Here is a 25,234-nt window from a genome sequence, read left to right as displayed (position 1 = left end):
ATGCATTGGCCTGATATTTTACATATATTTATGACAAAAATCTCATCAGCCAGCATATCCACAAATTTATAGTGCAATGATAATAGTTAAGTTCATAATGTTGATTCTGGAGACGTACTAAACTTCAAAGTACTTTCTAATTCAATTCTACATCATCTATGGACAAGATACTTCAAAAAGTTCATGGAAAAATGGAATGAAAAGATAGCACAAATCTTTCATGAACTTTTTGAAGACTCCTCATATTATGTGTTTTTATTGTTTTCTAAGCATTCACAGAACTGGCCCATGTATATTAAAAATAAAGCACAGGCTATGAAGAGCCATATTTCTAAAAACTCATACAGTCACTTGATAAAAATCTCTCTAGAAGTATTCTGTATCAATTATTTGTAGATATAAAAATATTTTTAAAATGTCAATATTAAACCCTCTGATTTTGTAATCCCACTTCAAAGAATCAATCCTAAAATAAAGATGTCATCAAAGATTAGACTTAGGTATAAAGATGTTCATTCTAGCGTGTATAATTGTGAAAAACTGTAAACAACCTGCAGTGTAAACAACTGCATGTTGGTTGATGCATTATGGTATAGCCATAAAATGGGAGGTTATATATTCACTTACAGTTATGCTTTTGAATAATTTTAAAGACAGACAGACATTCACAAGCCAAAGCAAATAAAGTTAAAAAAAGGATATAAAACATGATTTGTGTTATATAAAAATATGTTGGATATTAGTGTGTTTAAATATTCATCTGAAAAAGAAATAAATTCACCAGAACTAAGATTAAAGGTGATTTTAATTTTTTTCCTTATATTTTATCATTTCCAAGCTAATGTTTCTACAATGTGCATGTATCAATATTTTTTTTACATATCTGTATTTTTAAAATTATTTTTTAATGGGCAAATAAAATTGTATATATTTATGGTATACACCATGACTTTTGATATATGTCTATGCATTATTATTAAAATCATTAAACTTTTTTTAATTACAAAGAGTTTAGTGATCAAATGTAATGTATAATAATAAGAATATGGCCTTTGGAGTAATATAGTTTCAAATTTCTACCACTAAAAATAAATTATAAAAGACTGAAGAAATTTCCTGTTGGAAAGAAAACTATATAACCAATTAAGGAATTACAGAACTGATTGTCAGAAATCGATTACCCAATGATAGTAATATAGATAGTTTAGTACAATACCACAGGCTATTAGAAAAGGCAAGTTACATGACAGAAATCATTACCAACTACATATACACATACATATACAAATGAACACACATAATTGATACAAGACCACTGTAAATGATAACAACAATTTGCTCCAAGATTTCCTAGAACTCAATATCTGAATAGCAGATGTGACTCAGAAGAATAGTCTTCTCAATTAATTCAGAATTGGTTAAAGATAATAATTACAATTCCAGGTTGCTTTTCTCTCCAGACTAATAACTCCAAATAGGAAAAAAAGGGAGGAAAAGAACTTTAATTTAATGATAAATGTAAATAAGACATTGTGTTCTCCTGTTGTTTAATGCAGGTGCTTGCAATTAACATTCAAAACAAATGTAAAAGTGTATTATTTTCATTTTATAAGATGAGAATACTCACAGAAGTTAAATATCTTGCTTGAGGTTGTACAGCTGAAAGAGGGCACTAAAGATCTACAACTGTATCTATAAAGAAATCCATGGTCTTTCCACTATCCCATATTTCTCACTAGGGTAAAAATTTGGAATAATGTAATAATGTACAAATCATGGCATTTCTTTTTCCAGTTAGTAAATGTCTCCAAAAGTCCTCTGTAGTTATAAATGGATAAAATGATTGAAAAAAAAAAATAAAGCAATGAAAAAAAAATGTTTAAAGGGTAGTGCCCTATCTGTCAACAACAAGGGAAATAAAAGAGGTAGGAGGGTGGAAAAAAGAAAAGAATGATGACAGCCAAAGAATGAGACAGAGAACCAAAATCAGGGAGACACAGAGGGGAAAGGCAGAGGAAGAAAAAGAAATAGGAGGGAATAGAAAGAAAAAGAAATAGGAGGGGGCAAACATAAGCAGCCAGAAAGAGAGAGATGACTATCAGCTACACGGCAAAAGAGGGACAGAGAGTCAAAGACAAAGGGAAAGAGCCATACAAACAGTGTGGAGAGACAAATTCCAAGAAGCAGAGAGAGAGAGAGGAAAAGGAGAAGCAGACAGAGAAGTGTAGTCAAAGTTAATATGAAGACCAACAACCACCACCAGCCTATGCCACTGGCTAAAGCAAGGTGCAGAGCTTAAATATATTTGGAACTTGTCAGCACCTAACTGGTGGACAGCAGCTCAGCCAATTTCTTATCTTCCTCACCACTACAACAAACCTCAATTAACTTTTTTTCACTTTGGGGGGCAGAGGAAGGGAGGGCCATGGGAGTGGAGAACCAGAGGGAGATGAGTTTATTATTCCAGATTCCAATATGACCTTTATCAAAAAGCAATTTCAAATTCAGAAGATTCCTTAATAGAAAATCATCAAATTGCTATACCATATATAAAATCTAAAATGCAAAGACAAAAATCAGGTTCCTTTTTAAAAAAGTTGTTAAGAATTCAATCATCTGTATCATTATGTAGAAAATTTTATAGAAACTATAAAAATTATTTCATGAACATCAAGAAGGGCATTTGAGTAAATAAAAATGGTAACAAACTAATAATTTCCTTTGAGCTGCTTTGAAGTGATCTTTAACCGTAATAACTAAGTAGTTCTCCAACTTTTGAAATCAGTGTATCCAGTCAAACCACTCTTTCACTTAAAACCCTATAAAGGCTTCCCGTTATAATTGAAATAAATTCAACCTTCTTACCATGGGCCTAACAGGCTTTTTCACCTGATAGATCCCTGTTTATATCTCTTACCTCATTTTATATCATTCTCCCCCTTTCTTATTATGTCACAGCTTTCCTTCCGTTCTTTAACTACTACCAGCTAGTTTACACTTTTGGTCATCAGCTTTTTCCTTTACCTGGAATGCTGTTACCTTGGGTCCTCACATAGCTGGTTCTTTCTAACCACTCACATCTTAGCTCACATATCACACCATCTCAAGGTGGCTTTCCTCGATTACTCTATCCCACCCAACCTCCAGCTATTCTCTTTCCTACCACCTAGCTTTATTTTTTTCTATAACATTGCTTAATCTATAAAAAGTATCAATTATTTATGAATAAAGTTGGTGTGTGCTTACACATGAGAATATAAGCTCTAAGGACAAGGATGTTGTCCTTTGTTCACTGCTATAGTCCCAGAGCCTAAAATATGGTATACAGTAGGTGCTCAAAAAGTTGAATGAATGAAAAAGTACAGTAATATTTGACATTATAAATAAAAAACAAGTAAAAAAAAATCTCTTGAACTATCTTCACAAACTACATATTGTCCTAGTTAATCTCTGAACATTCTAGGCACAGGTCATACCAGCCATATTGAATGTTTAACATAATGCTTATTAAACCAGGACCATTGTTTTAATTCTTTGGATGTCAAAGCTCAACTACACAATTAGGTTTAAAAGCCTGTTTAATTGATAGATTTTAATTATAACAATATATATTCAGTAGTCATTGTAATAGATGCAAATCAGTATACTAATCAGACCCTCAGTTCTTCAATTTAAATCAGGGTTCTCAGTCCAACATTTTGGTATATCTCTGTCCTACACATTGCTTAGAGAAAGCCAAGATTATTTTCTCTGTCTATTTTATTGGAAGCATTACAATTTTTAAAACACTCATGAACTAACAAGTAATATGCTGAAAGCCTTTAGAAATATTAAACATGAAACAGCAACTGAACAAAAAGCCTATTCACAAATTTCTAGAAAAGTATGTCTTATACAAAGGTAGTTTTGTGCAGGCACAGTACAGTGCATACAGTAAAGCTTGCATGTCACTGCCCTATTTTTTAAACTTCCCCATCTTGTGAAATATAAATATTTGCAAGCTTGCAGGTGATATTTTTAAGAGTAGAACTGAAGCAGAGACTAGGTTATATAAAATTAGAAAGCCTGAACACAGAAACAGAATTACATTTTGCTAGTCTCAAATTTTGAGGTCTGTAATCTCGTTTCCTTTGCTCTAAATCTATTCCCTGAGATACACAATATAAAGAGAAAAAAATCATTGTCACCAAAAGATGCTGCTCCTATTTCTTTCCTTCCTCCCACCTCTACCTTCACTGAGAACTAACTATAAAATGATGGCATGAGTCTTTACCAAGTTTAAGGTGAGTATTTCGATGAATTCTTGAGTTTTGACATTATCTGGCAAGTTAGCAATTTAAAAAGCTGTAATTCTAAAAACAAAACACTGTCTTCTACCAAAGAGACCAAAAACAAACCAAACCAAAAAACACACAAAAACCTGCATTCAAATACAGCATAAAATAAAGCATCAGGTACCTACATACACTAATATGAACTTGATGATTAGTTTATAATTACATTCAGTTAAATGAAAAAACTGGACAGTTTCCAAGGAAATAATATACAGTTTATGTACCCTGAATTCATTAAAGAGTAACAACGTATTTTCATGTATAAATTGTGCAATCTCTAATGTATGACAAAAACTAATATAAAATCAAAACAAATAAAATATTATCAATCCTATTTTACTGAGAGCCAAAGCTCCTACATAATAACATGCAAGAATTTTAAATTCTTGAAAGCAAGTGTCAAGGACTATACACAATTTCCATACACAGCAGGTAGTAAAGCAAGAAAAGAACTGACACAGTTACTCTCCTTAAAAGAGACATACAATGGAGAACTGTTATACAGATCTAGCATACTACAGGTCTATGCATTAAAGATGTTGTGGCTATTAACAGTTTAAACCTTTACTGTATTTTGCTAATTGGTACATAGAACTTTAAAGCTTTTGAAAGATAAAACATTCCAGTCAGTTCAATTCTCCAGCATTGTTCAAGAATTCCAAGTAGGAACAAAGAGGAAAATAAACCTGCTTTAATTGCTGAAGAATTACAGATAATAGAAATGGTTGAATACTGTAGAAGAAAGATCTTTTGTTCCTTAAATAATTTAACTATAGAAAGATCAGTCTCTATTTAAAGTTTTAATGATTCCTGTCTGCATATAAAAACTATTATTTTTAATATTCATTTCCTTTGTAATATTTAATAAGTTTGATAATATGTAAAAATAACTTTTAAAATTGGACATACATTTAAAAAAACCAAAAAGTTCTTCACTTATCTACAGAATTTTAATTATTAATAATTGCATATGATAAATAATTTGACTTGTTTTAATAATCATTTTTAAATGTAAAAGTTATCTGAAGCTGTTTTAAAACTGTAACATTATTAATGAGAGTAGAATCATTTCTATTTTAAATGATCAAATAACTCTACTTAGATAAATGTTCAATAATTTAAGGGCATGTTTTACCCATAAACATAAAAACAAACTATTTTAATATTAGTTCATATGCTGAGGTATATACATCATGTGATAGAAACCTGAAATGCAATTTAATAATTTTTTAAACATATAAACAATCACTTATTATGTGACTAGTGTTATTGGCACATAATGCATCTACTGACTACCTATGCAAAAAGTGCAGAAAGAAGAACCTTTCCTTCTACCTTTACTAAGTCTTAACATTTTCCATTACTTGAGTCTTTGGCATTTTTCAAATCAACCTCTCTAACACACACACACACACAAATCGTAGTACTAAGAAAAGGCCAATTAAAGAATTACCATTTCACTATAAAATTTATACATCCAAAATCATTAGTCATTACTTATTTCTTAGAATTTTAAGCAACAGTATTACTGCAATCTTAAAGGCTATTAATCAGTTTTTATTTTTCAATAGCTTGTGGGTAGTCTAAAAACCAACAAGGAGAAGTACAGTGTAAAAAACTACAGCTGCTTTTAAAACAAAATATATTACAAACTAACATTTATATTTAGTCAATGCATTTCCTCTTTTTAATAGTCTCATCTAGGTAGAAGAATATAAACAAGCGTTTGTAGACTGAAAAACTTATAGAAACATTACCCACATTTAGTGAAAGTCTTAAAGAAAAAAAAAACAAAAACACATGCTAAACTGCCACCATGGTAGGTTCTCAAAGGCTGCTATTCTTTGATGTAAAATGAAATACTACTTAGTGAACAAAACATAAAAAACTTCTGTCTACTCTTCAAAGAGACATATCCTTTGACCCAGTGCTCCAGACTAAAGCCTTGAAATTTTTGCACAAGAATGCTGCATGAGTAAAGTCCAGACAAAACAGACACTTGAGATGCTAGAAGGCTGTATAACCCAAATCGCAGACACTACTTCTAATAATCTAGCAGAGATAGCGCTGCCATACACCAAAAGAAAGTAATCTCACCAAAAGAAAACTGACCCCTTAAGAAAAAAATGCAGTCAAAGCAAATGTAAGCCTTTAACTTAGGTTTATCTTTCTGTGCAATTCACCTCTCAACCACCAATTTTGAAGTTTGCAGACTTATAAAACGTTTTCATTTATAAATTTTTAGTATGTTAGGTGGAAAAAAACAACATAAAACAAATACTTGTGCAGCAAATATAATTGTTTTATTTTTGAAGGCTTGCAAAAATCATTCAATTTTATAAATTTCTTAGAACAAGTTCAAGTAGTGAAAAAAATTTAAAACTATTAGTGACAAAAAATTTCTATTAAGTAACTTGCTGCTTACAGATATTCTCAAACAGCAATATTAAAACTTTATTGGCTGAACCAGTACCATGTGCTTTATTAATCAAAAGCAATTACTTATTTTAAGAATCAGCAAGTACCAAAGCTTTAACTGATGTTTTATTGCTGTTTAGGAGAAATTATCAAGTAGTACAATACAACAAATTGGCAATGTTCAGAATGCTGACTCTATTTGTTTTACATGCATACCTTATTTTAAAATAAAGATATTAAAAGACTACTAAAATGTCCAAAATATTAGGATTTTAAATTAACAGCTATGTATTATAAAGTAATTTCTGAAAAAAGCTTTGAAATGGTTAGCTGTCCTTCCCCACCCCACAGGCCCCAAAAAAGATTTGTTTCACACATTGCTAAAGAAAGTTTCCTTTTTCACATGCATTTAAATTGAAGATGAATACCTCTGTAAAACTTAAAACACGTAGTGCTTAACAGTTTTTAAACAAAATAACTAGGCACATAAATGAAAACAAACAATTTAAAATGTCCACATAAACACTTCAGTACAGTGCCTGGCACATGTAAATGTTGAGTAATTATTTATTGAATAAATAAATGAAGAATGAAGGAAAGATGGCAGCTAAAATAAATCATACAAAAGTAACATATTAATGTCCAACTATTAAAGCTTATTTTGTATTATTATATTAATAAATTGAAACTGTTCTTATATTTTGAGGGTATTTTTCTATTTTTGTATTAATATTTTAACTGTAGTAGTAAAAAGTTAAAATTGGGCAATTGTAACAAACAATAAATAAGTATGTAAAAAAAATTTTCTCTCTTTGTATAGTCAAAGTGAATATAAAAAGACAACATGTTCATTGGACTTGGGTATTCATCAAATGTACTGAAAGGAGATTGGGATAGGGACAGGCATAAAGGAAAAAAAGTTACCCTCTTAATAAAGCACAAAGGCAAAGACATTCTTCATCCTACCTCCATGGCACAGCTCCTCCTGCAACAAAAACCAAGGGCCAAGCAAACAACCATAACGTTTCCTTATTATCTGTAGGAAGTATCACACATTTAGAAATAATGATGGTGTAACACACAAAAAGGTTTTCTTAAAATATTGTGCTCCTAAACAAATTTACTGGATTACTTTAAGATGCTGTCATTTACTCTTTTTCAATATTTAAATTCTTAGTTCTGAGAGTAAATAAAAAGATAAGTTAGCAGTTTACATACAACAAACAAGACATTCTCGAAATCGACTTGTTAAAAATTTACCATGTATTCTGATGTAAAATTCTTTATTAACAGGAATACAGAAATTATTACAATTTTATTCTCTGAAGATTTGTTCCCCAACAATATCAATATTGTATCTAGTTCCAAAATGAGAGAATGGATTCCTCAAACTTTTTTTCCAAAAAAAAAAAAAAAGACATGAGAACATAAACTTTAAATTGCCTTACTAAAACTGCTGTGATTAAAAGGAATAAGGACAATAATCCCCATGACACCCTGGACCATATCTGTACTATCATGAGAAATTCCGGTAACATTTTAAAAGGGATTCAGTCAAACTGGAGGGTACTCAAGATGATCAATTACCTGGAACTCATATGAAATAAATCAAAGCCCTGGGGATGTTTAACCCAGAAAAGAAAAGACTTAGGAGAACAATTCTCAAATCTTTTGGTCTCAAGACTCCTTTGCACTCTTAAAAATTACTGTGACTCTAATGAAGTTTTGTTTATATATGAAATATATCTATAGATATTTACTGTATAATAAATTTAAATGGAGAAAAAATTTAAATACATAGTTAATTTAAAATAATAAGCCAATTATATGCTAACATAAACAGTTTAATAAAAAATAACTATATTTTCAAATACTAAAAAATTAAATGAGAAGAGTGGCACTTATTTGCATTTTTGAAAACATCTTTAATGTCTAGCTTAATAGAAGAAGCTGAATTCTAACATCTGTTTTTGCATTCAAACTGTTCTGCTCAGTTGTTTAAATTTCAAAATATGAAGAAAATCATCATCATACAGATACATAGTTAGAAAAAGAAGCAATATTTTAATAGCCTTAACATTTTCATACTTGGTTACATTAAAAATCCATTGTTCTATCTTGCACTTGAAATGAAACCTTTACCCATGCATGATTTTATAACATCATGTATTAGTCATATGAAAAATACTGATTTATGAGGTATGCAGATCTTTCAAATGTTAACATATTTCATTACATAATGTCAAAAAAATCACATTCATTAATGTCATTGCCAATCTCATTAGAACAGTCTTTAAGTATTGGAAAGATGTCAAGTTCAATCAGATCAGTGGCAGAGTCAAGTTCTATAAAAATTCTAATTTTCACTTGAAACCCTGAAGTTTATCATGAACCACACTTCCTTGAAGTGACAGGTTCATTTTCAAGAAAATGTCTGCCAAGTATAGAAGACTGAATAACCACCGTTTATCATCTGTAACTGTTTTTTCAATTAAAAGTTGTACCATGAAAAAGTGGCTAATTCAGTTTGCAACAGCAACTCAACCATACAAAGGCTTTTATACTTTGGTATGTAGCATAAGTGTTTTATGCATACTTCCGTTTTGATACATGGAACATAAAAAGATGTGTATACAGGGTTGAGATTATTAAAATTTAAAAATTTTCACTGCTTCTCTAAAGACATTAAGTAAAACTAACTTTTTTTTTTTTTTTTGAACCTTGACTGCAAGGAAGTGGAAGATACAATGATTAGTAACATAGTTTGGGTCCACTGCCTTGATTTGTGCTAGGGTGCCAATAGCTTTACCACAATTGTTTTGTACCATCAACACAGTGAGAAGGGCAAATAAAGACTTAGCATAATTATGAAAATGGTTTGACTTTGCAGAACTCCTAAAAAGGTCTTGGGCACCCCTGTAGACCACCCTTTGAGGACCACTGATTCAGGGGACCAAAGAGCTTTCAAATATACAGAAGGCTGTCACATATAAATAGCATGCATACAAACAGAAAGGACATTGTTGGGTGGGAGGGGGGAGAGGGAAGAGAGAGGGAGGTTTCGGTAATGGGCCACAATAATCAACCACACTGTATATTGACAAAATAAAATTAAAAATAAATAAATAAATAAATAAAAAATAAAATAAATAGCATGCATATTACTATGGTAGACCTTGAACCAATGTATAGGAGTTTTAAAGAAGCAGATTAATAACCAATTAGGAAACCACTTTCCCCCCCTTTTAAAAATTTGCCCTTTTTGGTGTGGTTTTGTGGTTTGTTTTGTTCTTACAAATTAATAAAAACAAATATGTGTTTTGACAAAAGAATCGCCATCTTAATCAAGAACAGTTACAGCACCCTCCAAAATTTCCTGTCCCTATATAGTCCATATGCTTAAACCCTGGGCTTTAATAGGCATCACCTACATTAATCTAAAAAATACATTTTATGAGTTTCCAAAAGAAATATGATAACGGTTAACTCGCTTAACTTCATTTAAGATTCTTACCTCTATCAAATTTCAGGTACACATATAACAGTTATCTAGTCTTGGGTAGTGAATAAAAATGGCACACTAATCTAACAAATTTGATTACATTACATAACCGTGACACTGAAATCCTATTTCCACATCTTTTACAATACTCACAGGACTTCAAATTTTGAAACAATTTTATCTTTAAAGTTGACGTATGTTTTTAGAATCATTTTTGTTCTGCATGCAAATATGATCAACTCCAATTACTCCATATTTCTGAGGCCCTGATCTTGTCATTATGCTATTTGAGTGTATGAAAATTACCTATGAGTTTCAGTTATCTATATCAAATATTACTGCAATAACTATGAATAATTATACATATAACTGATTTCAGCTGGAATATCGTACCAACATTTTGGCTGATATACTTCAAGGAAGATATAACAAAGCTGGAAAAACTATACAGAGCAACAAAATTCATCAAAGGTATGCAACTCATTTTATAATAATAATTAAAAACATCAAACTAAGCCAGTCTGTATACTTCTCTGGTATGCTTCACAGCACCCTGTTTAGAGCAACATATTACTGGCTGACTCACTCAGTCTTCTAACTAGAAAGAAAAGAACTTAGAAGAGTTATTAATGAACTCTATAAAATTTGAGAATTTTATAGAGAATAAACCATAATGCTGGAACAAGGAGGCAACCTATTGGGGCTTAAAAGAGATGGTCAGGAAAAATTAAAATAATAGTACCCTCATTAATTAATGAACACATAGGACATGAAAATCACCCTCTTCTCACACATATATAATTGCCTCATTTCTTTCATACTTGACTAAGTAAATGGTGTTTTGGTTAACATTTGAAGAGTAAGTAGATGGCGACTGAATAAAGACCTAGTTGTTGGCAAAAAGCATCTAAATAGAGTGAGCAGGAACTCTGAATGCCCTGAGGCAAGGAAAAAGAATGTTCCAGGCCTGGTGTGGCTAATATAAGAGACAGTGGTACACGATAAACATAGGAAGGCAGGAGCTAAATCACGCAGACCTCAAAGGCCGTGTTAGGACTTCATTGTTTACTCTAAAGGCAATAGGAAGCACTAAAGGATTTTACAGAAGAAGGTGACCAAACTAGCATTTTAAAAAGACTATTCTGGCTATACTGTGGAAAATGAATCAGAGGAAGATTAAAGAGTCTGGGGAGATCAATTAAAAGAATACTGCAGTAATCTAGGTGAAAGATGATGCAGCCTACACCAGGATGATGGCAATGTCAGCAGGTAGACTTAAGAGAGAATTTGAGGATAAAACCAGTCAGCCTGAGGCATGAGATGCGAGTTTTCCAAATTCTTTGTTTACTTATCTATTTATCTGTCTATATCTTTAATGGTGCAAATAAAAATTTAGTGTGACTTATTATTTAGATTATGCTTATAGGCTCAAAGTTGAGTGATAAAAGACGGTACAACAATTAGAAGGGGAATAGTTAAAAAAACACACCCATGTATTTGATAATGCTAAACCAGACATAAAATGAAAAGCATGCTTACGCTATTACATATTTCCACCAGAAGTCTTAGAAACATTAGAAAATGTATGCTATTGTACAATATAAGCATAAACATCAAGTAGCATCTAAAAAAACAGACCACACACTGAAAAATTTTATAAGTGACGGTTGCCAAAGTTCTATCTGCTAGTGATTAAAAGATCATTATTCATTTGTTGACAGTTGTAAACTAACTCTCATATATATGTAAAAGTAGGATATATGTGCATGTGTTTATACATATATATACATGCAGTAACAATAATGTTGCACGGTTCCTGAAAACCCAATATACTTAATTTTAGATAGTACTGTACTGGTAAGTATCTCACAACTTAATTAAATAGGAGTGTAACTGAGAAAATAAAAAACAATGCATTCATTACAAAAATAAAAGTGTTCAATTGCTACTTATAAACACCACAAAAATAGAAGCCTTTCATAATTTAATTTCTTAATATTTCTATATAACTACTAATATTTGTGTACAATGCTTAACACAAATTATCTTTATCTTTTTGACAAATATTTCTTAAAAGTTATGTATCATCTAGAAATTCAAATCAAATCACTCTCCTAAAAAAACCCAGAATACCATACTGAATATCTATTGTACAAAAATAACCCTGAAGGTAGTGTGTAGTAGAAAATCCTTACCAATTTTTCATCAACAGTTATGAGTTGTGTGTCTTGTGCCAATCTCCACGTGGAAGTGCTCAATGACCTGCAGTGGAAGACTTTAAGTTAGAAAATGATCCACGCAATGAGAAAAAAAGAGGCAGACAAATCTTACATAAACAAGCCACTTTAACAATATCTGTCTTATTAAAAAAAAAAAAAAAAAAAAGGAAAGAGAGAAGAGGGCACAAAAGTCCTTTTTCTCCCCAATTAGTTCTGTCTGCTGAGTTTTTGGCAGACTCTCACTAGACCGTACACAGAGGCTGGTACTTTATGTCAGTCTACGGGCTCTCTGTCACAGAAGGGCCACTAGAGGTAAGTGCTGTACTGCTCTCTATGAGTATACAGTGGCTGGTTTGTCATGACCAGGCAGAAACATGCAAAGTTCTATCGACTGTTCTGGAATTCTGATTCCTAAATGATAACATGGGGGGTGGGGAGGAATCTCGATCATAATAAAAAGTTTCTCCACTCTAATTTCAAACCAAAGGCAGTTTAAATAAGAATGATTTGTATAATTATTTTAATTAATGTTATTAGTTTAGTCCTGTATGCCATTCACAAAATTGAAAAATGTCTGAATAGTTAAAATAGAAATACTAAGTTGGAAGTAAAATGGGCACAGAATCCAGGTCCTTTATATTAGCACCTTCCTACTCTCACCCCAGAGAAATTTCTTAAAGCTAACAGACTTTTTATTTCACATACACATTGCTGTTTATATTAACAAATGTCATACCTACCCCTGATGATGACATTTTAGCTTTTTAGCGTTTCCCAAACTATTAAGCCATTTGTGTACATTTCTTTTTCAAAAGTTAGTATATACAATTGTGGCTCAAATTTCCAAACCAAATATATAGCATTTGGTCTTTTCTTTCTTTAATACAATATAATCACTATTATAACTTAGCAACATAATCACCAATAATTGATGCAAAATGTTTGTCAATTATTTCCCAAATGTAAGATATTATGTAATTCTTTATTTTTGTGAATGCCCCACAAAGAAATAAATCTACACAAAATATATCTACATGGAAATTATTTTAGAGCCAGTTAGCTCAATTGGTTACAGTGAGGTGTTGATAACATCAATGTCAAGGGTTGATAACTTCAAGGTCAAGGGTTCAGATCCCCTTACAGGCTAGCTACCAAAACCAAAAACAAGCAAACAAGAAATTATTTACACAAACAATTAAAATACATGTTCCAATTTTACAGTATTAAAGAAGTATAATTAAGTACCTTTTAAAATCTATTTTATCAATAACATGACAACAAAAAATGCCGAATACTTTTAACCAAATCCACATTTTGCAAGAAAAATATTGCACAATGATAAAAGAATTCATGAGAACTTGAAATATTAAGTACAGTATTCTCCATTTATCCTCAGGGAATTTGTTCCAAGACCCCCAGTGGATGCCTAAAACTGCAGATAGTACCAAGCCCTATGTATACATATATATATATATATATATATATATATATATATATGTTTTTTCCTATATATACCTATGATAAAGGGTAATTTAAAACAGGCACAGTAAGAAATTAACAACAATAACTAATCATAAAATAGAACAATTAAGTAAACTAAGGGTTACTTGAACACATGCACTGGGATACCTGGACAGTCAATCTGATAACTGATGGCTACTAAGTGACTAACTGGTAGGTAGCGTATACAGTGTGGATCCACTGGACAAAGAGATGATTCACATCCCAGGCATGGACAGCACGAGATTTCGTTATTACTCAGAATGGCTGCACAATTTAAAACTTAAGAATTGTTTACAAGGGTACTTCAAAAAGTTTGTGGGAAAGACAGTAATATCTTTTAATTCTATTTTTTCCACAAACTATCTTTCTGCAAACTTTCTGAAGTACCCCTGTATGTCTGGAATTTTCCATGTAGTATTTTTGGACTTCAGTTGACCATGAGTAACTAAAACCAAGGAAGGCAAAACTGTGGATAAAGAGGAGACCACTGTCGTTTCTCTAATGAAGAGACCTATTAGATCAAAATAGTGCAAATTATTAGATAGACTGAAACTCTATACCTCTTGGGCTGTGCAATTTTAGACTACACAGTGGATTTAATTTAAACAATTGTCTCAAGTTGTACAATAAAATCTTGGTGTATAATAGTTGTAACCAAAAGTAAATTTTTAAATTTACAAAAACCATATATAGTTTATATAAAGGATAGATATATTTTAATAATTTTAGATGAATCTCTAACTAATTATAAGAATGAAGCTAGAGACAGTTCCAGTCAAGATGGCAGAATAGATAGTCCCCAGCATCACTCTCTCCCACAAATCAACCAATTTACAACTATAAAAATGTAACGACAGCCAAGCTGGGGCCTCTAGAACTCAGGGGAAGAGGAGGAGAGACCTACGGAGTTCATGAAGGTGGGAGAAGTCACAATGAGAGTAAGAAAAAACTGCTTGGAGCATTTCAGGCCACAGCCACTCTAAGACTGGAGCTGCTGAGCACATGAAGCAGAACCCAGCAGAAGATGCAGCTGTGCCCTTTGTACAGAGTTGCTTGGAGGCAACAGGGGAGAAGAGGGCCGTGGTGGCTCCCAGGACAGCAAGACCACTAATAGGATCCCCATAGACCCACACAGGAGGAGCCAGAACAAGTGAAAAAAGGAGCCATTCAGAGGCCGGTGAGTCACCACAAGGGACCTGCGCAGGGCCTTGCCCATGGGAAGTGTTTGGAGCATGGGCGGTGGTGGAGAAGGGCCCACCAGGGGGAACACAAGGACACAGCAAGGTCAGCCGATCCACCCCCAATCAGCACAGCACAACTCAGAGGAGACTAGTCAGGAATACAGAATAGCATGGGGTGCAGTTTGATGAAAGGATTCAGACCCAGGTCAGAGTTTCTACATAACCCAGGTGCCAGGTGCACTGGGTCTCTGGAGAGCCAAAAGTACCTATAAGGTCAACCATTAAACCCTGAGCTTCACAAAAAGTCTTCTCTAGGGAAACAGCAGCAAAGCAGCAATTTAGCTCAACCACACAGCTGGTTCCCATAGGAAACGTCCCCATTTTAGAAGTAAGCAAAGGACAAAAAATTAGTTCTGGCCCAGGCACACCACCAGCACCTCAGGGCCATGCCTGGGGGCCTGAGGCATAGAGCAGGGAACTGGACCCCCCCCAACCAGACACACCACCAGCACCAAGGAACACGCCAAAAACATCACATCCATGTGGGAGGCCCACCACAGCCACCACAGTAAATACAGCTGCCATGAAAGTGGCTAGATGTCATCACGACCACCATGCAGATGGTCTGCCAGACACTGGAGTACATTGACACAAGGAGAGTCATCAGCAGAGACCAAAGAAAAGAAGAGGATGTCTCTCTCCACAAAGCCCACTGCAGAGTGACAGAAGCAGCATCTGCTCTATGATAATACCGGGGGACCTGAACACACCTCTCAGCATTGGACAGATCATCTAGGCAACAAATCAACAGAGTAACCATTAGTCTTTCAAGGGAAGAGAAAAAACGTAGGGTTATCAGTGGTGGGAGTGGGGAGGGAGAGGGGATAGGGAGAGATTGGACAAGGGGCATAAAGAATAAGTACAATTTGGAACAATATACATACTAATAATATTGATTTGATCAACATATGTCAACACTGAATCCCAAAAATAAGTATAATCAATCATGATTCAATAAAAATAAATAAATAAATAAATAATGAAGCTATACATCTTTTGTAAACAGATGTGACCTACTTATTATAAACAAATACACAGATAAGAAAATTATCTCATATTTTTATCAAGCTGTATGTAAAAGGCAATACAATAAAAAGACAAGATGTTATGTAATACAATCCTAGCAGAAAGTTAAAAATCACAATTAAAATATTTTGTAAAAAAATTTTTTTAAGATAAGCTAGATTGCAAAGAGATCATAAAAAGGGATTTTTATTTGAAACAATATATTCACATAATTTATTTGAGAAAAAATTTGCCTAGGTAAAAAGGCATATATAATGTGTGCATACATAGGTTATACTGGGTGGTCATGTGCTAAGTAACCACTCTGGAAACAGAGTAAATATTAAAGGAATAAAATCTCAGATGTGAAGAAAACTTATCCTCTAATTCTAGGTATAGTAAAGATGGTAACAAAGGTCCAGAGTCAATTATAAACACAACATTTAATAAATTATACCTACAAAATATAATCTATAGTAAATTTTTGACTAAACATGAATTATATCACAGATATCTGTTTGGTGATTAGCCTATAGGGAATGTCATATCAGTGAAATGATGGGAAGTAAAAAAAAGATTTTTAATAATATTAGAGTATAAAAGCCTTTTAAAGATATAAAACCTAGAAAACATAAAGAAAAAAATGACAAAAGTTATTATATAAAACCAAAACTTCTAAATCATACATATTGCAAATGAAGTATAAGACAGACAACAAATAAGGAGAAAATATTCCCAAGATAGAATAGTAAGCCATCAATATCCAAAATAGGTAAAAGTGCTCCTAGAAATCAGTAAATAAGGAATGATTCCTAAGCTTTGAAAGATAAACTCAACCAAAACAACAAACAACCCAATTAAAAATGGGAAAAGGATCTGACTAGACATTTTTCCAAAAAAGATATACGAATGGTCAATAAGCACATGAAAAGAAACTCAGCATCACTAAGAGAAATGCAAATCTAAACACAGCATTTCACACCCGTTAGGATGGTTATCAGAAAAAAGAGCAAGAAAAAAAACAACAACAAAAAACTGTTGATGGGGGTGTAGAGAAATTGGAATCTTTGTGGAAATGTAAAATGGTGCAGCCACTATAGAAAATACTACAGAGGTTTCTCAAAAAACCAAACAGAGAATTACCATATGATCCAGCAATTCCATTACTGGATATATACCCCCAAAAATTGGAAGTGGAGGATTCAAATATATATTGGTACACCATTGTTCATAGCAGCATTATCGAGAATAGATAGCCAAAATATTAGTAATAATAATTTACCGAGCAATATATCATAACACTAGGAAGTATGTAAAAACAATGATTAATATGTAATTATTACAAAATAAATGGTAATTTTATTTACTCTGCTATTTAGTATCCATTTCTGAGCAACTTAGAAAAGTTTCGTTTGCCTCACGAATTTGCTTTTGTTTCTGTCCACCTATTTCTTTTGTTAATTGGCCTGTTCACATTTCCTGGTTTCTATAGTATCAACTTTAATTCTGCATCCAAAAAGGTAAACTCTGAGGGCTGATTATCAATTATCATTATTAAAATGTACAAGCCATTTATTATATTTAGTTTTTCTGTACATATTTCCTGTAAGGAAAAAGAAATATCCTAGAAATGAGTATCAAGAAACTTTATTTCCAACTCTGGTTTTACCACTTACTAAATGTCTATGAGCAAATCCCTTAACTGCTGTGCATCTAGGTTTCATTCTTTGTAAATCTGTAAAATGAGGAACTTATCGCTCCAAAATTTCTTCTACTGATGAGTAGAATGAGTGGAATTAAGTCTAATGAGTGGAATTAAGAATAGTTCTAGCATGTTTGAATAATCCCCTATAGAAATGCTATGTAATAATCATTCAACTCATAAAACGTTTTTTAAAAAAATCTATGCATTTACAACTTTTAAAAACATATATACACCACATTTTCTTTATCCATTCATCTGCTGATGGACATTTGAGATATTTTTGCTAAAAACATTCATGTGCAGGTTTTTCTGTGGACAAAAATTTGCAACTCATTTGGGTAAATACTAAGGAGAACAATTTCTGATCATATTAAGACTATGTTTTAGCTTTGTAAGAAACTGCCAGACTGTCTTCCAAAGTAGCTGTACCATTTTGCATTCCCACCAGCAATGAATGAGCCCTTGTTCGCCACATCCTTGCCAGCATTTCGTGTGGTGTTTTGGATTTTAGCCATTCTAAAAGGTGTGTAGTACTATCTTATCGTTCTTTTGATTTGCAATTCCCTAATGACATATGATGTTGAGTACCTTTTCATATGCTTATTCGTCATCTTATTTGCATACCTTCTTTAGTGAAGTATCTGTCAGATCTTTTTCCCCCTTTTACCTGGGTTGTTTTCTTACTGTTGAATTATAACTTTTTTTGTATGTTGTGGATAGGAGTCCTTTATCAGATATGAGTTTTGCAAATATTTTTTCCCCAGTCTGTGGCTAGTCTTTTTATTCTCTTAATGGTATCTTTCACAGAAGCTTTTAACTTTAATGAAGTCCAATTTATCTGTTTTTTCTTTCATGGGTTATGCTTTTGGCACTGTATCTGAAAACTCAGCACCAAACCCAAGATCACCTATATTTTCTCTTATGTTATCTTCTAGAAGTTTTTGTTTCTTACATTTAGGTCTATGATCCATTTTTGAGTAATTTTTTCTGTGTGAAAGGTATAAGGTCTCTGTGTAGTTTTTTTTTTTTTTTTTTTTGCATTGGGATGTCCAGTTATTCCAGTACCATTTATTGAAAAGAATATCCTTTCTCCATTGGATTGCCTTTGCTCCTTTCTCAAAGACTACGTGACTACATTTGAGTAATCTATTTCTGAGACTTTTATTTTGTTCTCTTGATTGGTCTACTCTTTAGCCAATACCACACTATCTTGATTACTATAGCTATGCAGTAGGTCTTAAAGTTAGGTAGTATCAGTCCTCTGACTTTGCTATTCTTTATTATCGTGTTGGCTATTTTGACTTTTTCGTCTCTATATGAACTTTCGAATCAGCTTACTGATGATATCCACAAAGTAACTTGCTGGGGGGTTTTGACTGGGATTGTGTTGAATCTATAAAGTTGGGAATAACTGACATCTTAACAATATTGAGTCTTTCTGTCCATGAACATATAATATCCCTTCATTTATTTAGATGTTTGTGATTTCCTTCATCAGAGTTTTCTAGTTTACCTGATATTGATCCTGTACATATTTTGTTATATTTACAACTAAATATTTATTTATTTATTTATTTTAGTGCTAAAGTAAATAGTATTATGTTTTTAATACCAGATTCCAGTTCACTGCTGGTAGACAGGAAAGCAATTGACTTTGGTATATTATCATTGTATCTGCTACCTTGCTATTATAATCACTTATTAGTTTCACGCGGTTTTTTAAATTGATTCTTTGGGATTTTTCTACATAGACAATAATGTCATCTGCAAACAAAGACAGCTATTTTTTGTTTTTGTTTTTTTATCCTAATACACATATCTTTCATTTTCCTTGTCTTATTGCATTAGCTAGGACTTACAGTACAATGTTGAAAAGGAGTGGCAAGAGGCAATATTGCCTTTTTCTCAATCATAGCGGGAAAAAATCTAGCTACTCACTATTAAGTATGACGTTAGTTACAGAGTTTATGTATGTGTTTTTTATACAGGTGTGGAAGTTCCCCTCTATTTCCGGTTTGCTGAGAGTTTTTAGGGTGGGTGTTTGATTTTGTCAAATGCCTTTTATGTGCCAATTGATATGATCATGTGATTTTTCTTTATCAGCCTGTCGATTCTAATACAGTAGTTGATTTTCAAATACTGATCCAGTCTTAAACCTGGGATAAATCCCACTTTGTCATGGTGTATAAATCTTATACATCACTGGATTCAGTGTGCTAATATTTGCTGAGGATTTTTGCATCTACGTTCATACAGGAATTGCTCTGTAGTTTTTCTTTCTTACAATGCCTTTTTCTAGTTTTGATGTTAGGGTAATGCTGATCCCACAGAATGAGTTGGAACATGCTTCTATTTTCTGAAAGAGACTGTAGAGATTTAGTATCATTTCTTCTTAAATGTTTGATAGACTTCACCAGGAAACCATCTGGGCCTGGTGCTTTCTTTTTTGGAAGGTTATTATTGATTTATTATCTCTAATAGTCGCAGGCCTATTCAGATTTTTCTCTTTGCAATGAGTTTTGATGTTTGTGTTTTTCAAATAATTGGTCTATTTCATGTAAATCATCAAATCTCTGGGCACAGAGTTGTATTCAATTCATATGTGTATTCATAATATGTCTTTTTAATGTCTGTGGGATCAGTAGTGATGAAACCTGTTTTATTTTTTATTTATTTACTTATTTATTTAGTTTTATTTTAACTTCTCAACATACATTGTAGTTGATTTTCTTGTCCCTTTACCTTTTCCTCTTTCTGCCCTCCCACTCTCCCCTCCCCCCACACTACATCATATCTGTTCACTTGTCTTAACAAGTTCAAAGAATTGTGATTGCAGTGGCTTCTTACCCTCCCACCCTTTGTCTGTATATTTACTTATTTATTTTTAGCTCTGACAAATAAGCAAGAACATGTGATATTTCTTTCTGTGCCTGACTTGTTTCACTTAGTATAATTTTCTCTAAGTCCATCCATGTTGTGAATGGTAGTATTTCATTCTTTTTATAGCATGGTAGTATTCTGTTGTGTAGATATACCACAGTTTCCTTATCCACTCATCTGATGATGGACATATGGGCTGGTTCCAACTCTTGGCTATTGTAAATAGTGCTGCCATGAACATGGGAGTACAGGTATCCCTTCGGCATGTTGATTTCCATTCCTCTGGGTATATTCCCAGCAGTGGAATAGATGGGTCATATGGTAGATCTATCTGTAATTGTTTGAGGAAACTCCATACCATTTCCATAAAGGCTGCACCATTTTGCAGTCCCACCAACAGTGTATGAGTATTCCTTTTTCTCTGCAACCTCGTCAGCATTTATCCTTCTCAGTCTTTTGGATATTAGCCATGCTGCAAAACCAAGTGGTTTTGATTTGCATTTCCCAAATACTTAGTGATGTTGAGCATTTTTTCATGTGTCTGTTGGCCATTCATATGTACATATTCCTTTGAAGAGCTATTCAGCTCCTTTGCCCATTTTTTAATTGGGTTACTTGTTTTTTTGCTATAAAGTTGTTTGAGTTTCTTGTATTTTCTGGATATTAATCCTTTGTCAGACGTATAATTTGCAAATATTTTCTCCCACTCTGTTGGTTGTCTTTTCACTCTGTTGATTGCTTCTTTTGCTGTGCAGAAACTTTTTAGTTTGATATAATTCCATTGGTTTATTTTTCCTTTGGTTGCCTGTGCTTTTGGGGTCATATTCATGAAGTCTGTACCCACTCCTACTTCCTGTAGTGTTCCTCCTATGTTTTCTTAAGGAGTTTTATTGTTTCAGGATGTATATTTAATTCTTTAATCCATTTTGTGTTGATTTTGTTATATGATGAGAGGTATGGGTCTAGTTTCATTCTCCTACAGAAGAATATCCAGTTTTCCCAGCACCATTTGCTGAAGAAGCAGTCTCTTCCTCAATGTGTAGACTTGATGCCTTTGTCAAAGATCAAGTGGCTGTAGTGTATGGGTTGATAATTATTGATTCAATATTTCTAATAGTTATAGGTCTATTCAGATTTTTCTCCTTGTATTGAGTTATGATGTTTGTATTTTTCAAATAATTGGTCTACTTCATGTAAGTCATCAAATTGGTGGGCAAGGAATTGCATTCAATTCATGTGTATTCATAACATGTCTTTTTAATTTCTGTGGGATCAGTAGTGATGACACTTGTTTTATTTTTACTATTGGTGATCTGTGTCTCCTCTCTTTTTTTCTTTGTTAGCCTGGCTAGAGGTTTATCAGCTTTATTGATCTTTTCAAAGAACAACTTTTGGTCTTATTTATTTTTCTTCACCAATGTCCTATTTACATTTTCATCCATGTCTGCTATAATTAAAAATTTTTTTTTCTTCTTTTTGCCTTAGATTTATACTGCTTTTTCACTAGTTTCCTATGGTGGAAGGTTGGATTACTGAATTTAGACCTTTCTTCTTTTCTAATATATGTATCTAGAGCTATAAATTTTCCTCCAAGTGCAACTTTTGCTGCATCCCACAATTTTTTGAAGTTATATTATCATCATCATTTTGTTGTTGTTGTTGGCTGTACATCATCTTCATTTTGTTCAAAACATTTAAAATTTCTCTTTGAGACTTCTTTGATCCATGAGTTATTTAGAAGTGCATTTGATCTCCAAATAACTTGTAATTTTCTAGTTTTCTGTTAATGATTTCTGGTTTGATTCCATTGTTGACTGACAGCATACATTGTGTGATTTCTATTCTTTTTAATTTGTTATGGTATGTTTTATGTTCCAGAATGTGGCCTATCTTGGTGAATGTTTCCCTTGAGTTTGAAAAGAATGTTTATTCTGCTATTGTTGGATGAAGTAATCAATAGATTCCAATTATATCTAGCTGATGGATGTTGTTGTTCAGTTTAACTATATCTTTACTGATATTTTACCTGCTGGTTCTGTCAACTACTATTAAAAGGATGTTGAAGTTGCCAACTAGAATAATGGATTTCTCCTCACAGTTCTATCAGTTTTTGCGTAGCACAATTGGACATTATCTTGTTAGGTTAAAGATTCTTATGTCCTGTTGTAGAACTGACCCCTTTGACATTATATAATACTCTTCTTTATCCCTGATAATTTTTCTTGTTCTGAATTGTGCTTTGTCTCAGATTAATATAGCTACTGTGGCAATATTTGATTAGTGTTAGCATGATAAATCTTTTTCCATCTCTTTATTTTTAATATATTTGTGTCTTTATATTTAAAATGGGTTTATTTTAGGAAACATATAGTTGGGTCTTTTTTTTTTATCCTCTCTGACACTCTCTTTTACTCAGTGTATTTAGACCATTCACATTTAAAGTGATTATTGATATAGGTGGTATTAACATCCATAATGCTCATATTATCTGCTCTCCTCCTCCCCCTTTTTGGGTGATTTTTGTTTTGATTTGTAAGAGTCCTTTATATATTTTAGATATTAGTCTTTTATCTGTTACATGTTGTACTTATCATCTCTGATTTTTCCTTTATTTTATTTTAGCTGTAGTGCCTTTTGTTGTTCAATAGTTATTTTTCCTTCATAATTTGTGGGTATTTTTTCTTAATTTAGAAGACTTTATCCGCCCAAAAGTCATTTTAAAAATTCTCTTATTTTATTCCAGTATCTTTTATACACACACACACACACACACACACACACACACACACACACACACACACACACATTGTATATGCATATGTGTGTGTGTATACACATATTTTTAAATCCATCTTGAACTATTTGATATATAACTATTTTAGAATGGGGTTTAAACATATTTTTCCATTAAAAGATAGCCAATTGTTTCAATATTATTTATTGAATAATCTAGCATTTCACCACCAATTGGATATTAGGCTTTTATTAGATAATAAATCTACAGACCTACATAGTCTATTTTTGTACACTGATCTATACTATTTGTTTGATCTACGTGTCTGTGACTGTGCTAATACCATGATGTTTTAATTACTGTAGCACATTATCTGGCAAGGCAAATTCTATTTCATTGTTGTTTTTCAAAATTTTCTTGGTTATTTTTGTGATTTTTTTTCCTCCTGATGAGAATCATCTAAGTTCATAAAAATTTTGTTAGGATTTTTGTTATTATTAAATTTGTAGATTAATAATTGGGATCTTTATGCCAAATTTGGTTCCAATTATTTATAAGACACGTCAAAGTACATCAACACAATTCCTTCCTTTAAGGCATTCCAAACCAACAGAATTATTATTCTGTGGCTAGTATAGTTCAATGATTTGACCTTCCTTAAATATGAACTTTTAATATATTCCTTATGTTTCACTATACAATTACTAACCTCACCATAACATCTATATTTCTTATCTATTCCCCTTATTTTCACCTCATGTGTATTTATTTTGATAACCTATTGCTATAAACTGGGTATATTTCTTTCTTTTACTTTACATTTTCTATCACACTCTTCAATTTTTTTGTTACACCGTCCAATACCTTGCCCACATTCCTTATTACTCCTCAATTCCATTCCAAAGTCTGATATGTGAGTACAATTAACCTTATCTCTCTTGCACAAATCTTTCCTTAGTTTGTTGGATGACTTTCAAAGGATTTGTTTCAGTTTTTGGCTTGAGTTATGTCCAGAGGCATGACTGCTATTAGTTTCTACCACAAGTTCTACCTGGCTCAGAAGAATGGAAAAAAGGACATCTATGAGCAGTAAATCCTTACTTTGTACTGATTTGAACAGCTAAATATTTTAAGATAACATTAAATAGTGTACGTAAAAAATAGAAATTATCGCAATAAAACTGCATTAGAAGAAAAGAATTTATCGTTTTGTAAAGAAATTATAAATGAGCTACCTTTACTATTATTTCCTCTGAACTTAACCAAAGCATTTGTAGGATCTTTGCCCTTCCTTTTACTCCATATATTTTTGCAAAATATTAAAATGGTCCCATGACCCCTCATCTTTAATTTTCTCATTAAAAATTGGTTCTCTCTTGCTTCTATCTACTAAATACTGTATGCTGAAGACAATTTAAATTTTCTCTATTTATTCAAGATCTTCAAAAGCTTCAAGATAACTAACTTGAAGGGGACTGACCCAAATATCAACATATTTCAGGTCTGAGATAATCATTGTGGTATTATATATATATATATATATATGTTATTATTTCATCCTTTTAGTTAGAACGCTCAGTAATACATCCTTATGGTTTAGCATGAAACTAAACACTTTCTAATTTAATGTGACTTTGAGTTAATTCAATTTGTAATAAATTGACAACAAACATGTAATGAAAAGGCTAGGGAT

General features: G+C 32.3%; 1 protein-coding gene across 2 annotated transcripts in view; it reads right to left on the bottom strand.

Moving 5' to 3' along the window:
• Positions 1-25,234, bottom strand: part of NDUFS4 (NADH:ubiquinone oxidoreductase subunit S4) — a 115,927-nt gene that overhangs the window by 58,203 nt on the left and 32,490 nt on the right. For both annotated transcript variants that reach the window (XM_063087431.1, XM_063087432.1), the window contains exon 2: positions 12,450-12,516. In XM_063087431.1, the coding sequence (XP_062943501.1) occupies positions 12,450-12,516 (67 nt within the window). The remainder of the gene's footprint in view (positions 1-12,449; positions 12,517-25,234) is intronic.

This window comes from Cynocephalus volans, chromosome 2, assembly GCF_027409185.1.
Source record: "Cynocephalus volans isolate mCynVol1 chromosome 2, mCynVol1.pri, whole genome shotgun sequence".
Taxonomy (NCBI): domain Eukaryota; kingdom Metazoa; phylum Chordata; class Mammalia; order Dermoptera; family Cynocephalidae; genus Cynocephalus; species Cynocephalus volans.
This window is presented reverse-complemented; position numbering and strand designations above follow the sequence as displayed.